Genomic DNA, 13,317 nt, shown 5'->3' with positions numbered 1-13,317 from the left:
GAAGAAGAGACCTCTTTTGTATACAAAGAATGAGCCCGCCGTTGATTTCAAAAGACTACGTATTTGACGTTCACCATGTAAATGTAAATTTAGCTGCTTTTACGCATGTACAGATTGAATCCATCCATTGCTACTAGCATGAGAGCATATGGTATGTTCGGACGCCATGCCGGCCTTGCAAACAGCGTCCCTACTGACGCAGCTCCGGCAACGCCAATCTCGCCTACATCGCCAGGGTCTAGCGTCACTTTGAGCCCGTATTTCAGGATGTGAAAACCACCGAAAAAGACACCAAACAAGGTCGCTGAGCGCGTGGTACCTTGCATTAAATACCGCCCCTTGGCGACATTGGACGCATTTTGTAAAACACTCGACTCTTGAGCTGTCCTCATGCCATCCATGAATCCAAAAACAGCGCCAGTGATGGTACCGAGACAACCTCCAAACGCTGCTTGACGTAGTAATTCCATGTTTGAGTAAGGGACCTTATTTGAAGTGAATGGTTTTGCGGAGTCAGTGCTTTGTTCCCCGGTAACCACCGGTTGCTCAGAGTGGCGATCTTGCTGCAGAAATTCATCCTCGATTGTTTCGCGTTGCAATTCACGAAAAATTCTTTCCTTTTGTTCCTCCAAGTTTGTTCCTGTTTGTGGAATACGATCCCATGGAATGTAGCGCGCTCTTTCCCAGGAGGACATCCTGAGTTGACTGACCTAGATTTGAAATGGCCACCGGTAATACGATTGCCTGTTCTGTGTCAATGAATGGAGTAAATGTAAACAATTGTGCAAGATGGAAATGTCTCTCTCGCTAGTAGTAGAGCAGGTTAGGCTGGCATACGTTACGTACGATCAATAAATTCCCCTCACTGCCAATGTATTCTTCTTTTTAAGACGGTATCTCCAATATCGTCTGTTGTCACAGCGACATAAAACCATCGACGACTTTTGTTCGTTCGTTGGTGGCAGCTCGCTAATAGTCCTGCTTCCGAACTCACAACGGTCGTGATCGCTTGTTACGAATGAGGAAGCTGGTGGATTGCCGTACGGATGGTCATTACATTCACTGTCAGTTCGCATAATACATTCAAGCGAGGTCGAATAAAGTCTTCCGGCAAACACCTTCATGGTCCAATCACACAAGCAGCAAACACTAGAAGAGCCGGTAATCATGAAATTAGAGCTTTCACTCCACGCCTCGAAGTTGAAAAATGTTGCTGGTGCTTTTAAAGGAACCAGCGACCCCTTTGCCGTCGCCACCTTGATCGCAACGTCACAGGGCAGCAAACCCAAAGTTCTGGGCAAGACTGAAGTGTAAGTCGTATCGATACATTGTCGTGCTTGGAAAATACTGGCCTTTACTGAGTTATTTTCTTACCTCGGTAATTTTGCAGCGTCAAAAACTCGCTGAGTCCTCACTGGGTCAAAGTGTTTGAGATTGACTATGAGTTAGGAACGCCAAGCAAGGTCGCTGTTAACATTTTCGACGAAGTCCGTAAAGGTGAGAATAAGGGAATTGGCAGCGCAGTCTTCGACATCGGTGAGCTCCTCGGTGCCCGCGGCAACACCAAGGCGCGAAAACTAAAGAAGGGCGGAACGCTGTTTGCTACGGTTCGAAAAAGTCAAGGATCCGGTATGCTCCGTCTTCAAGTGAAAGGAACTAAGCTGAAGAACGTCGAAGGCATGTTTTCGAAAAGTGACCCTTTTTTTGAACTTTCGCGGAAGGTTGATGCTGCCGGGAGCTTGACTTGGGATAACGTTTATCGCTCCAAAGATATTCACAACAACCTCAATCCCGAATGGGAGACGGCCATCATTTCGTTGTCGACGCTATGCGGGGGTAATCTAGATCTGCCCATCCTGCTTTCTGTTTTTGATCATGAGAGTAGTGGAAAGCACAAGCCTATGGGACAGCTAGAAACTAGCGTCAATGGACTCAAACAAGCCGCCGAGACACGCAATTCACTCCAGCTCCAACGGAAGGGTAAGGACGTCGGAGCGATCACTGTAGTCAAAGCCGAGGTGAGCGGAGCTGAGGATGTTACTAGTCGAATGGCAACGGTGACTCTTTCGTCCGCTCCGACGGTAGGACCCGCACCCTCGGCACCCTTTACTCCCATGGGACAGGCCAACTTTGTTGACTATGTGAGTGGCGGCTGTGAAATTAATGTCGTCGTCGCTATCGATTTTACGGGCTCCAATGGGGACCCTCGGAAGCCAGGAACTCTTCACTACTTGCATCCTGACGGACGTAAAAACGATTACGAAAAGGCAATTTCAGCGATCGTTGGAATTCTTTCCAAGTACGACTCCGACCAGAAGTTTCCTGTGGTCGGCTTTGGAGCTAAGTATGGCGGAGTCGTGCGACATTGCTTCCAATGTGGGCCTCACGAGGAATCCCATGGTGTTGCTGGCGTGCTGGATGCGTACAAGCAGGTATTTAAATCAGGTCTCGTGATGAGTGGACCCACTGTTTTTACTGAAGTCATTGAAACCGCGGCCGCGCGAGCCATGAGCTCGCAGTCCGAAGCGCAGCGAAAAGGCCAACAATCCTATACAGTTCTTTTGATTCTTACCGACGGTGCGGTATCCGACGTGCAGGCCACGGCGCACAGCTTGAATCAAGTCAGTCACGCACCCTTGTCTGTCGTCATTGTGGGGTTGGGAGATGCAGACTTCTCCAGCATGCAGTTCTTGGATGATTCCTCGAAGCCCGGTAAACGGGATATTGCCCAATTTGTTCAGTTTAACCGCCATGCGTCAAACAGTGTCGCCTTGACTTCGGAGACGTTGCACGAAATCCCGGAGCAGTTGACTGGATATTTTTCAAGTAACGGTATTTCTCCTTTGCCACCCATTCAACGTAATGATGATGAGATTATGATTGAGCCCGAAGAAGACGAGATTGATCTGTCTCTCGACATTACGGACGAGGAGATTGTTGTGACCGGTGGAGGAGACGGTTTTGTGGATGGGTTTGCATCGACACAATAGAGTGTTTCAAGGTGGGGAGAGAAGGCCGACCATAGTTGGAAATTTCCGTTGCTCGAGCTTTTCATTTTGGTGTTCAGTTAAATCAATTTCGCAGCACACCATGCACCACACTTGGTAGCCGCGATGTGTTTCGATCTATTAAGTTACATAGTTTTTCTATTCAAGAACGCGTTTACCAAATTCGTAGCACGAGATCATAATAGCACATGCCGGTGCGACTTTGAGCATACGCGCTTGATTACCTCGCCACAATCCAGCCACACCTTCCTTAGCGATGATACTCCGCATCTGTGCCAGCGTTCCTGTGCTGTATCGTAAGCCGCTTGTCGCTTCGTAGACCACTGCACCATCGTGTTGACAAGCCTTGGCAGCCGCTTCTGACAACGTGACGGTTGTACTTTCGGAGACGGCTTGCTGTCGCGTTTTGACAACATCAAAGGGTGTCGTGCAAGCAGCAGCAATCATTCCCGCAGTAGCTCCATTCAGAAACGCCTGCCCAGCCTGTTCTACCGGAGACGGAGCGACGGTAGATTGCCGTTGCCAGCTTTCCCGGAAGCGCTCGAGGCACAGCCAGTATATTGCAGAGAAGGGAACATCCCGCAACAGTGTCGGCCGGAGACCCCGAAACAGGGCACCAGCACCGTCCGTTTTCACAATGGCACGAAATTGTACCGTCATACCCAATGCAGGTCTGTCATGACCGACCATGGACGCTTCGCGAGTACGCAGGAACTCAAATGGTGCAGTCAAAGTTGACGCCAAGAATCGCGCGGAACCACCGGCTAGTAGAGGAATCCAGCTTGCCGACGGGTCTTCTGCACCTTGACGAAGACTCCCAACAAACTCTTCGTAAGCGGAAAAGTAAAGGACTGTGTTTGGAATCGCCATGACTAGAGTGGGTCGGAGGCCAGCGTAAATGCCTGAGTATCCTTCCTCGAGGAAGATGCGACGAATCATGGCAAACGTGCCAAGACTCCTTTGAGAGGTTCCACAAGAAATGGAACAAGAACTTCGAGCCTTCGGTGTCAAATTCCCTGTCCGTTGATCAAAGTACGGTACCGCTATCTTGGGAAGGACGCAATCCATTTGTCCGTTGTTGAGCACGAATGTGCCGCATCCTTTTGGACAGGGAGCAACATTCAATGGCAAGGAGTGGGTGCGGTGCGATGCCGTTACAGCTGCTTCCGAGCTCAAGCTTTGCACTCGGACTTTGACGACTTCCAATGGCGTCACTATGAGGGACGTGACGACCGATCCAATTGATCCCGAAACGATACGCGCAACGAATCCCGCCTTGGAATAACTTTCTTTTCTTTCTTCGGTGGGCACTGGTTCTTTCGTCCCTGGACCCTTCATGTTTCTCTCATTGGCTATCGAAAATTGTCAAACGGTAGTCCAGTTCGAGTCAACTCAAAAGGTTCGTTCCTACCTCAATAGTCTTGTTTTTTACTGACAGTAAATCTCCTTTTCCTCAAGGTTCAATGCTCTTCACCGTCTTTCGGTCAAACAAATCGTTAGCAGAAACAGTGTGTCCAAACAAACCAAGACCACCAACTGGCAAACGTACAGAGATTCGTTTCCACTCTTTCGTTCGATTTTCTGACCACGAATCCAAAAGTCGTCGGACAACCATGAGACACGTGAGGCTCACTTGTGAACGAAATAGCCTCTCGCCTTTGCTCTGAAGTCGTTGTCTTTACTGTTAATACACTCCACCCAATCCAATATCCTCAAAATTTAAATGTCGCTTCTTCTGACTCATTTCGAAGATTTGTATGTACCTCTCCAAAGAGTATACTTAACGGAAAAGTCCGCCTATCCACCATCCGAGCCAAAAAAGTCCCTCGGTCCCAAAAAAATTGCAAGGTATGGATCACTTGCACATTTTTTCTAACTATTGCACGCACTACATCGTGAGACAAGATACGCAGTATACCATTATCGTCACTGGACGCCTTTATTGAAATGTAAGTATATATATTTGATACGGTCTTCGTATCCGCTACCGCTCGGGGAAAGAAATTGGTAAGAAAGATAGCCTTCCATTTGCTGGCAGAGAGCTTATATGGGTCGCTATTTCTGGTCTGGCAATGGCTCGTACCCAATACAGTTTGGCTGATTCCAGCAGCCAAATCTCCAAAGCAAATGTTGATTGATGATTAGAATCTTAGAGGTGGGCAAGGTAGGGTTTGACCTTTGCCAATCCTGATCCGATTCCTGATAAACCACCGTAAATTGACAGTGAGCACGCATACAACACAAACCGTTCACAGTTTCAATCGTGCCTGCACAACATAATAAAAGCAAATTGTTCAAAACTTAATCTGAAATTTACCACTTGTCCTCTCTAGTCTCCATACGCTCGTAAAATGGTCCGAGCATGACTCCAAGCTCACGCTTCTCGCCAGGGAGCAATTCTATGCCTGGACGACCATGGGCAAAACGCATGTTGCAAACCACAGCGACATCTCCTGGTTTCCAGGTGATTGGAATACCAAACATGCCATAGATATCTGTCCAGAGCTGTTTCTCTTCCAAAGTAAATGGTTCGTTGTCCCCAAAAAGCATCTCCAGAGGACGCTTTTCCTGGGGAATATCCATAATTCCGGGCCAAGAATCGAACCATTCTCCATCATCAGCAATAGAAGTGACCATGATATTGCGGTCGAGGAACGAAATATACTCAAAAGCAGACTTGTAGTATCGGGTCTGCATAATTCGACCATCTTCTTTATCGTCAAGCCACTCCACTTGCAAACCCTGTGCGTTAGCTCGAGCCTCAGCTTCTTGAGGACAACTGGTCATCCAAGACTGTTGCCAGTGGTTATAAACTGAGCCTTGCTTGTTTCGGTCCAACATGTGCTTGTCCTCCGCATCTGTCATGCGCCTCAAGAAACAGAGGCCTTTCTCCTTCAGCTTCTGGCCCAGCTCTGTTTGCATGATATAGTCATGAGCCTGGACACTATCCGAAACAAAACTCCAACCAACGCCTGGTCTGGTCGTTACGGCGTGCTTGCATAAGAAGCCTAAGCTTGTAACCGAATGGGACTTGTACGTCATTTCATGATGGTAGTGAAGATCTGCCATTAGAGGGGCACCAATATCGTAGACGTTCGCTAGGCCTTCGGCTCTTCCTCGAGGGTTTGCGCCACCTTCATACTCGGTTTCTTCCCCCATGATGATTCGAGCTAGTGTCCGCTGATCGGCCATGTCCACAAGCCCAGTATTCTGAAGATGAAGCACACCCACGTCGTCATATTTCTCCTGAATCTCTTGTCCAAGCCAGGAAGTAGGCAGTAGATCACTCTTGCAGACTTTCCCTTTACCATCAATAATGAAACGACTAGTGTCAATCACATCGTAGGCCCCACTCCACCAACGTGGATTTACGACTTCTTTTCGAATGGATCGGGCAGCAGAAACAGCAAGGGCGGCCATGATTCAGCCTTGAATCACGGTAGAGACGAGAGAGTGGTGATGCTGCGTAGGTGACAAGCAATTCCTGAACTTTAGTCTGTGCCGGAGCGCAGCAACGATTGAACGTGTGGTCGTCAAAAAGTGAGCGTGTCCGAAAGTTGTCATGTCAAAGTACACAAAGCAGACTCAAGATTTGGAATTCACTGTCACACTTCGGAAAATATAGAAAAAATTTCACAAAGGTTGAAAATTACAATGCTTTCGAAAATATGCTAAGTTTCTTTAGTATTTTTGTTCGCTCGGTAAATTGTGCCTAAGAATAGTTTTACAGTTGAGGGGATCGTAAATCCACACATCATCCCATGATGTCCACATTGCATCTCTACTTATTTGGAATGACTCTTACATTTATGTTCGATGTCAGATAGCTATGTGTGTTTAGTGTTCATCGTTCAAAAAAATTTATATCGCAAGAAAAAGGGATACATTTATCGACTTATATACACTACATTATTGATCATGGACGTTATACTGCCCGGCAGGCTATAGATTCGCTACAGCTGCCGTTGATGATGAGAGCCAAAACAAAAATGTTTACAGGGTTAACAGGGGCGTGCCGCAAAAGCAAAATGTCAGTCCCTAGTAAAAAACTTTTGGTCATTTTCAATGTTTTCGTTAAACATGTAAATTGTCAGCGACCGAGCTGGCGTTCTTGTTGCCCGTTACGGTTATTTTTGCGAAAAAAATTAGAGTCGGATTTCTAAAACGACTCTAAATTTAGAGTCGGATTTTGAAAACGACTCTGATTTAGAGTCGGATTTTGAAAACGACTCTAATTTAGAGTCGGATTTTGAAAACGACTCTGATTTAGAGTCGGATTTCGAAAACGACTCTGATTTAGAGTCGGATTTTGAAAACGACTCTAATTTAGAGTCGGATTTCGAAAACGACTCTAATTTAGAGTCGGATTTCGAAAACGACTCTATTTAGAGTCGGATTTTGAAAACGACTCTAATTTAGAGTCGGATTTCGAAAGCGACTCTAAATTTAGAGTCGGATTTGGAAATCGATTCTAATTTAGAGTCGGATTTCGAAAACGACTCTAATTTTTTCTGCAAAATTCTCAACGGATATTGGAAACGCCAGCCGGATGCGATCATAATTACAACCGAGCTCCTTTAAATACGTAATGACTGGTCGTTATTTTTCGGGACTCATATTCAAGGCTTTGCGGCACGCCCCAGTAAAGTGCTAAGGATCTGCCGTCAATCAATCATATTGACGGGCTCACAAGCAGACGACGCTTGTACATGGTCATGTTGATTGTGCTAACAGCAAGTTTATCTGGAGTTCGAATTGTGGTTTGCTTGCGCTTCCTTCCTGTTCGGAGAATTACATAGTCTTCAGAAATTGCCGGCTCTCATTTTCACAGTATTAGTGATGGCTTCAGGCTCCCCGCAAGGACCGAAACATTGCGCTCCTTGCTCTACTCTGGACGCATCTTTTCTATTGACATTTGAAAGTGCAGTGGACAAACTTGGGATAAGGGGATCGCTGTGGAATCTTTGCTCGAGTGAATCAGAACCTTTGCATATATCTCGTAAATTTACGGCACGCAATTTTCAGTCTGCTTTAAAATGCATCAACGAGATGGGGGCCATAGCTGAACGCGAAAGTCACCACCCCGACTTCCATCTTACTAGTTACCGAGATATCGAGGTAAAAATTTGGACACACAAGCTGCAGGGTTTGACTGAGAAGGACCTTGATCTCGCCGCTTTGTTAGATAAAGAAGTCAAGATTAATTACAGTCCAAAGTGGCTACGTGACAATCCTGATGCAAAAAGGACAGCAGCACATGATTAATAAAAGCTCGTCCCTATTCAATAAAGCTGTGGTGAAGTAGCGACATCATAGCGCATCAATTTTTTCTTCAATATTCAGGAGTACTTTTTCTAACTGTGAGACTTCTTCGGGTACTGTAGCGTCGTCAGGCCGAGCAGAAAGGATCCTTTTCACAATTCCGTTGACATGGATCCGTGCTTTGGTTAAACTTTCTCGGCTACCTTCGGCGGCATGGATATGAGCGACATGCGAGACAGTCTGACAAAGCTTCTTGATCTGATAGTTATCCTTCTCCCAACCGTCGATGGTCAGCAGCGATCGATACTCTTTCATTAGATTTTCCATGACCTTTTCGTCGTTTCCGATTTGATCATGAAAGAATGCTATGGTATCAAAGAGCCAAGGCTTCGCAATTTCCATTTTACTGATCCGTTCAAGCAGAGAGTAAACGCGCGAGAGCGTTCGACGTGCAGAATCCATAGATATTTCATTACCCATACTATCTTGAAACGTCTGAAGTGCGCCACCTACAATCGCCCGGACACACTTTTCTTCCACGGGAGGGATTCCAGCTGACATTTGTTTTTCAGAGCGTTGATCCAGAAGCATGTTGCAGGCTTGAATGGCTTCATCGTACTTTCCAAGATCAAGACATGTATAGAGCTTGCTGTTCCATACGCGCCAATTATTTCGATTGTATTTCAAAGATTCAACAAGAGCTGGATACGCTTCTGCAGGATGCTTGTTATGCATATGGACTGCCGCGACATTTGCCCACGCCTCGGCCTCCTCTGGCTCTTGTTGCACGACTTGAGAGAACGCACGAAGTGCTGTCTCCCATCGTTGCAGTTGCATCGAGATAGCTCCCAACCGAAACCAGGTTGGAGGGTCAAGTGGTCGAATCCTCAACGCCGCTATATATTGTTCAGAGGCATCTTCCAGCATGCCTTTGTCAAAGTAGTGCTGCCCCAGCGACACGTAAGCGCTCGAGAAACGTCCCTTCGACAACTCAGCTGCTCGTACGTAGTATTGGGGATCACTTTTTAGATCACCAAGAGCCGCCCACATACGCGGTGTTGGCTGTATAGATAGACGTTTGCGAACGATCTCTTCAGCTTTTGATTTCTTGCCAGCTCTTTTGTAACAATCCACAACGTCGTCCCAGAACTCGATTTCAGTAAAGATCTCGGCAGCGCTTGTGACGATTCCCAAATTGGCATATCGATCAGCCAAGTCTTGTAACATCAGCCATCGTGGAGGATACACAATTTTGTGAAGATTCTTTAAGCGGTTCTGAACCTGTGCTGATTCTTCGACACTCTTCTTTGTTGATTGTGTGATTGTAAGCCTGTTCGTGTGCTGATCAGCAAGAGCTTGCATTTGAAGAATGGCACGCTCACGGGCATGAGATCTTTCAAATTCCAACCAAGATCGTTCCAAGAGTGCAGTGGAATACACCATCCAGTCGTCGTGGTGCTCCAATACACGTGCTAGGAATGCTGCCATTTCCTCACCCGTCAGACCGTCAATGGGGTTGCTGTTTTTCACATCCAGACACAAGGCCATGAGAATCGCTTGATCAAGAATACTTAAATCCGTTATTTGATTCTCTTTCTCGTCTTCGAACTTGATCTTTTCCAGGAGAATTCCATCTTTTGAATGTTCTATCATTTGGTTTTTGTTGTGTTCTTTTTCGTTTTCCGATAGTAGCGACATGGCGGTACTATCGTGATGAGATGTCGCTCGAACAAGCATCTGAGCCGTGGCTTTCTGCTGAAACTTTGTTCTTTTCCCTTCTGCTCCCGTTACTTTTACGCGAAGACCTGAATATTCCTTCGCTTTCAAAAATGACTGTATACCTTTCCCTTGACGATTGAAATGATGTTCTGCGAGTCCGAACTCAAGCATTACGGCTGCTGCAGCATGGTCAATAGAAACCTCTTCAGGGCAAAAACTTTCTACACATTTACGAAAAGCGGAAGATACCTGATTCCAAAGAGTTTCAGACGGATTGCGCGCTTGCATCAAGCGTTCATGGGCAACGATTGCCCTTGCATTCCAAAGATGAACTAAAGTCAATTGTTGACAGACGCTAGAAAACACTTCAGAACTGTCGGTATCTTCGTTCCCAGCCCAATCGGGTTTCTCAGGTTCTGACAGGATGGAAAGGATTGATCTAGCGATCAGTAAAAAGTACGGCCCATTACACACATGACAGGGCCACTCTCCGTCAACAGAAAGTTCGGCAAGAACTGCGTTTTGGTAGTTTACGTCCCGCATCCTAAGAGCAGCAGCTGATTTTCTTTCGTCCGTCTTGCCATCCGAAGCCTTTAGTATACTTTCAAAGCATAAATGAGGATTAATATCATCCAAGGTTCCTTCCTTTAAGTCTTCAAACGAAGGTCCTGTATAGTTGCCTTGGAGAAACAAGTTCAAAGCAGCAATAGCTATGTACTCGAGCTCAATGCATTTCATCAGCGTTGTAGCTTGTAGAACCACATGTCGTCGAATTACTCTTGCAACTGTAATATGTGAGGCTTCATTAGCGATGTCGTGCTCTATACTATCAAAGAAAGACCGGCCTTTCCGGACAACTTCGGCGTACATGCCACAGCCCAAAAGCGCCGCAAACTCCTTCAAAGGAAGAAATGAGTCGCGTGTTGCTCCAATATCCTGTTCCAATGGATCTGCAACGCCAAGACTCATTTCCCAATCTAAGAGAGCTTTCTTTTCTTCGTCATCGATCAGGGGCTCACTGCCGCGGTGCTCAGCAGGCGTCTCACTCGTGGTGGCGCAAAAATCAACACCAGAAAAATCAACAGCCGCGAAGGCAACGACCGAGTCATCGCTTTCGCTTTCGGAATGTTGTCTGTCCATACAGTTCATTCGCGTATTTCTTACAAAGCCCTTGTAATTGCTATATTCTCAGTCCCTTTGCTGGGTTTGGCCGAACGTGGAGGTGTTCATTGTTTCATTTTTTCCTGGCTGTCGCTGTTTGCGTGTGTCGTGATATGACGGTCAGTCATGTGTCCGTACTTCGGACTGAGAGCATACGTTAGAGACGCACGTCTGACTGACGTGGAGAGAGAAACTATTCAAGATCATGAAGTTCAAGATACACATTTAGGAAAACAGTATTGAACGTGAAGAAGCAAGATAAGTTCAACATGGGAACGAATCAGCAAGAAAGAAGGAATGAGTTGGTCGAAGTTGATCGTGCGAAATCACTTTAGAGGATAAGAGCAAATGCTCACTAATTTAGGTTTAGTCAACTTGAGAGAAGATTACTGTTATTCTACGTGGAATATACAGAGAGAGGGTCGAGATTTCAACATGCGTGAAACCGGTAACCAGAGAACATCAAGACAACGGACTGACGGACGGTCTGGTTTGTTTACCCCGTCGCGTTAACTGTAAAAGTCAATCGGGCGCGAAGACAGCTAGAAACGGAATCCAGACCATCATGCAGTTACTGGTGGCATCAAATCAATCAGAAAGGCCAAACATTTTTTATCACGTCAAGGCACTGACGACAAACAACGGAGAAATGCTTTTTCGAAAGTTACTGTATGTTTTGCTAGGCAAATTGACAGTTTCCTTCGTTTTGCGAGTGCCCATGGGACTGAATGCGAGAGGACTGGAAGAGAATCTATGGCAACTATCAGCCTTGCCAATCGATAGTCAAAATGATTCCGAAGGCTGGGCGACTACGAGCTTGGTAGAAAAAGACAGGCATCCTGAATACATAATACACTGGAAAGGGGAAGGCGTGGATGGTTACAGTTTACAGTTCCGCCATTTGGAATTCCGTGGTGCACTATCAGCAGTACTGGAAACCTCAGTTGTCGATGTAGCATTTGAAGACGCTTTGGACTACACGGGCAGCGTGGAATTACAAGCAAGCAAGCTAGTACAGTTTAATTCAGCGATGCAGTACATACATATTCCTCGGAACATACACAGAAAATCTCTGGTGGAAGCGGCAGAGCGATGCTCCCTTATTCACGCTTTATATGACATTGTTTCTGCAAGCGACGCGTATCCGCCATTGGCATCATCGGCTATTCAGAATAATGGGTTCGGAGACATGTACAGCGGTTCACAGAACGAGGAGGCAACTTGGTGTGTACGTGTTCGGCGTTTTGGACAATCATTGTGCAGCGAGAAAGAGAAGCGGTACGGCGCTCGCGCCCGGTCGATGAAATTGGAAAAAGAAGCTCTCAAAGCTCTTGAACCCCTTCTACTTCAATTCGGCGGAAAGGTAAATCTCAATTCACCAGACTGCAAAATCTACATTTTCGATGGGCTTGTAAGAACGGACAAGGTGTTAGCGAGACGAATCACCTCCGGTCCGCGGGTGTTCGCTATTGCCCCCAACACTCGCATTTGTGTTACCAACACCCCATTATGCCCTGTCGCTGCATTTTTGCTTTGCAATGTTGCCGGTATAAGAAAAATCGTTTCTATCCTGGACCCATACGTGGGTTCGGGCGCCATTTTATTGGCAGCAGCCATGATTCAACCAAGTTGCCGGTCTGTCGGTATTGAAATTGCCGATAATGGATATGTCAACCGAGACGATATTTTGCTCGATTTTGATACGCGGAACTTGACGCGGCCTTTGGCTTTACTGCATGGTGACTCAACCAATGAGCTCATGAGGGAAGAAGCCAAGAAAGCGATCGGCAACGATGCGTTCGATTTGATCATTACCGACCCACCGTACGGCATACGAGAATCGTCAAACTACAACACGTTAACTCCAGCGGAAGAGCTGTTTCAGTCCATCGCGAAAGATCGAGACTTAGGCAGACGTTTGTTGAAAAAAGGTGGGCGCCTGGTATGCTTTGTCCCGTGCAATGAAGATGAGAATCTAGAAGATGTCTTACCGAGTCGGGAACAAGCGGAATCGGCTGGCTTGCAGTGCGAAGTTGTACGAGAGCAACCGCTCAACGACAGTCTAAGTCGGTGGCTTGTGTCGTACCTGTGCGTACGGTAGATACTTTCATACCCAACACATTCTCTTATCTAAAAACGTGGAGAGAATAGCTATGCCGTCAGATAC

The 13,317-nt window shown here is 46.5% G+C and overlaps 6 protein-coding genes across 6 annotated transcripts; 2 read left to right on the top strand and 4 right to left on the bottom strand.

Annotated features, from left to right (window-relative positions):
* Nucleotides 1-65: 65 nt before the first annotated feature.
* PHATRDRAFT_46963 (predicted protein) lies at nt 66-770 on the bottom strand. Its single transcript, XM_002181084.1, has one exon. It carries the CDS (start codon nt 693-695, stop codon nt 90-92), a length of 606 nt encoding a protein of 201 aa, XP_002181120.1. The 5' UTR covers nt 696-770; the 3' UTR covers nt 66-89.
* A 624-nt stretch (nt 771-1,394) lies between these two features.
* PHATRDRAFT_13587 (predicted protein) lies at nt 1,395-2,858 on the top strand (the record flags this gene model as incomplete). The annotated part of the gene is made up of 2 exons (XM_002181250.1): nt 1,395-2,018; nt 2,124-2,858. Coding segments are annotated over 2 exons (1,359 nt in total), but the record flags the coding sequence as incomplete, so codon positions are not given.
* Nucleotides 2,859-3,146: 288 nt separating this feature from the next.
* Nucleotides 3,147-3,968, bottom strand: PHATRDRAFT_13752 (predicted protein; the record flags this gene model as incomplete). Its single annotated transcript, XM_002181083.1, has 2 exons — nt 3,147-3,297; nt 3,373-3,968. Coding segments are annotated over 2 exons (747 nt in total), but the record flags the coding sequence as incomplete, so codon positions are not given.
* A 1,353-nt stretch (nt 3,969-5,321) lies between these two features.
* Nucleotides 5,322-6,428, bottom strand: PHATRDRAFT_37038 (predicted protein; the record flags this gene model as incomplete). The annotated part of the gene is made up of 1 exon (XM_002181082.1): nt 5,322-6,428. One exon carries the CDS (start codon nt 6,426-6,428, stop codon nt 5,322-5,324), a length of 1,107 nt encoding a protein of 368 aa, XP_002181118.1.
* Nucleotides 6,429-8,762: 2,334 nt separating this feature from the next.
* PHATRDRAFT_13835 (predicted protein) lies at nt 8,763-9,869 on the bottom strand (the record flags this gene model as incomplete). The annotated part of the gene is made up of 1 exon (XM_002181081.1): nt 8,763-9,869. A coding segment is annotated over one exon (1,107 nt), but the record flags the coding sequence as incomplete, so codon positions are not given.
* Nucleotides 9,870-11,868: 1,999 nt separating this feature from the next.
* Nucleotides 11,869-13,317, top strand: PHATRDRAFT_46959 (predicted protein; the record flags this gene model as incomplete). The annotated part of the gene is made up of 1 exon (XM_002181249.1): nt 11,869-13,317. The coding sequence occupies one exon, from the start codon at nt 11,869-11,871 to the stop codon at nt 13,249-13,251; it is 1,383 nt and encodes a 460-aa protein (XP_002181285.1). The 3' UTR covers nt 13,252-13,317.

This window comes from Phaeodactylum tricornutum, chromosome 12 (genome assembly GCF_000150955.2).
Source record: "Phaeodactylum tricornutum CCAP 1055/1 chromosome 12, whole genome shotgun sequence".
NCBI classification, from domain to species: Eukaryota; Bacillariophyta; class Bacillariophyceae; order Surirellales; family Neidiaceae; genus Phaeodactylum; species Phaeodactylum tricornutum.
Note: the sequence above shows the minus strand (reverse complement) of the source record. Positions and strands in the feature narration are given on the sequence as shown.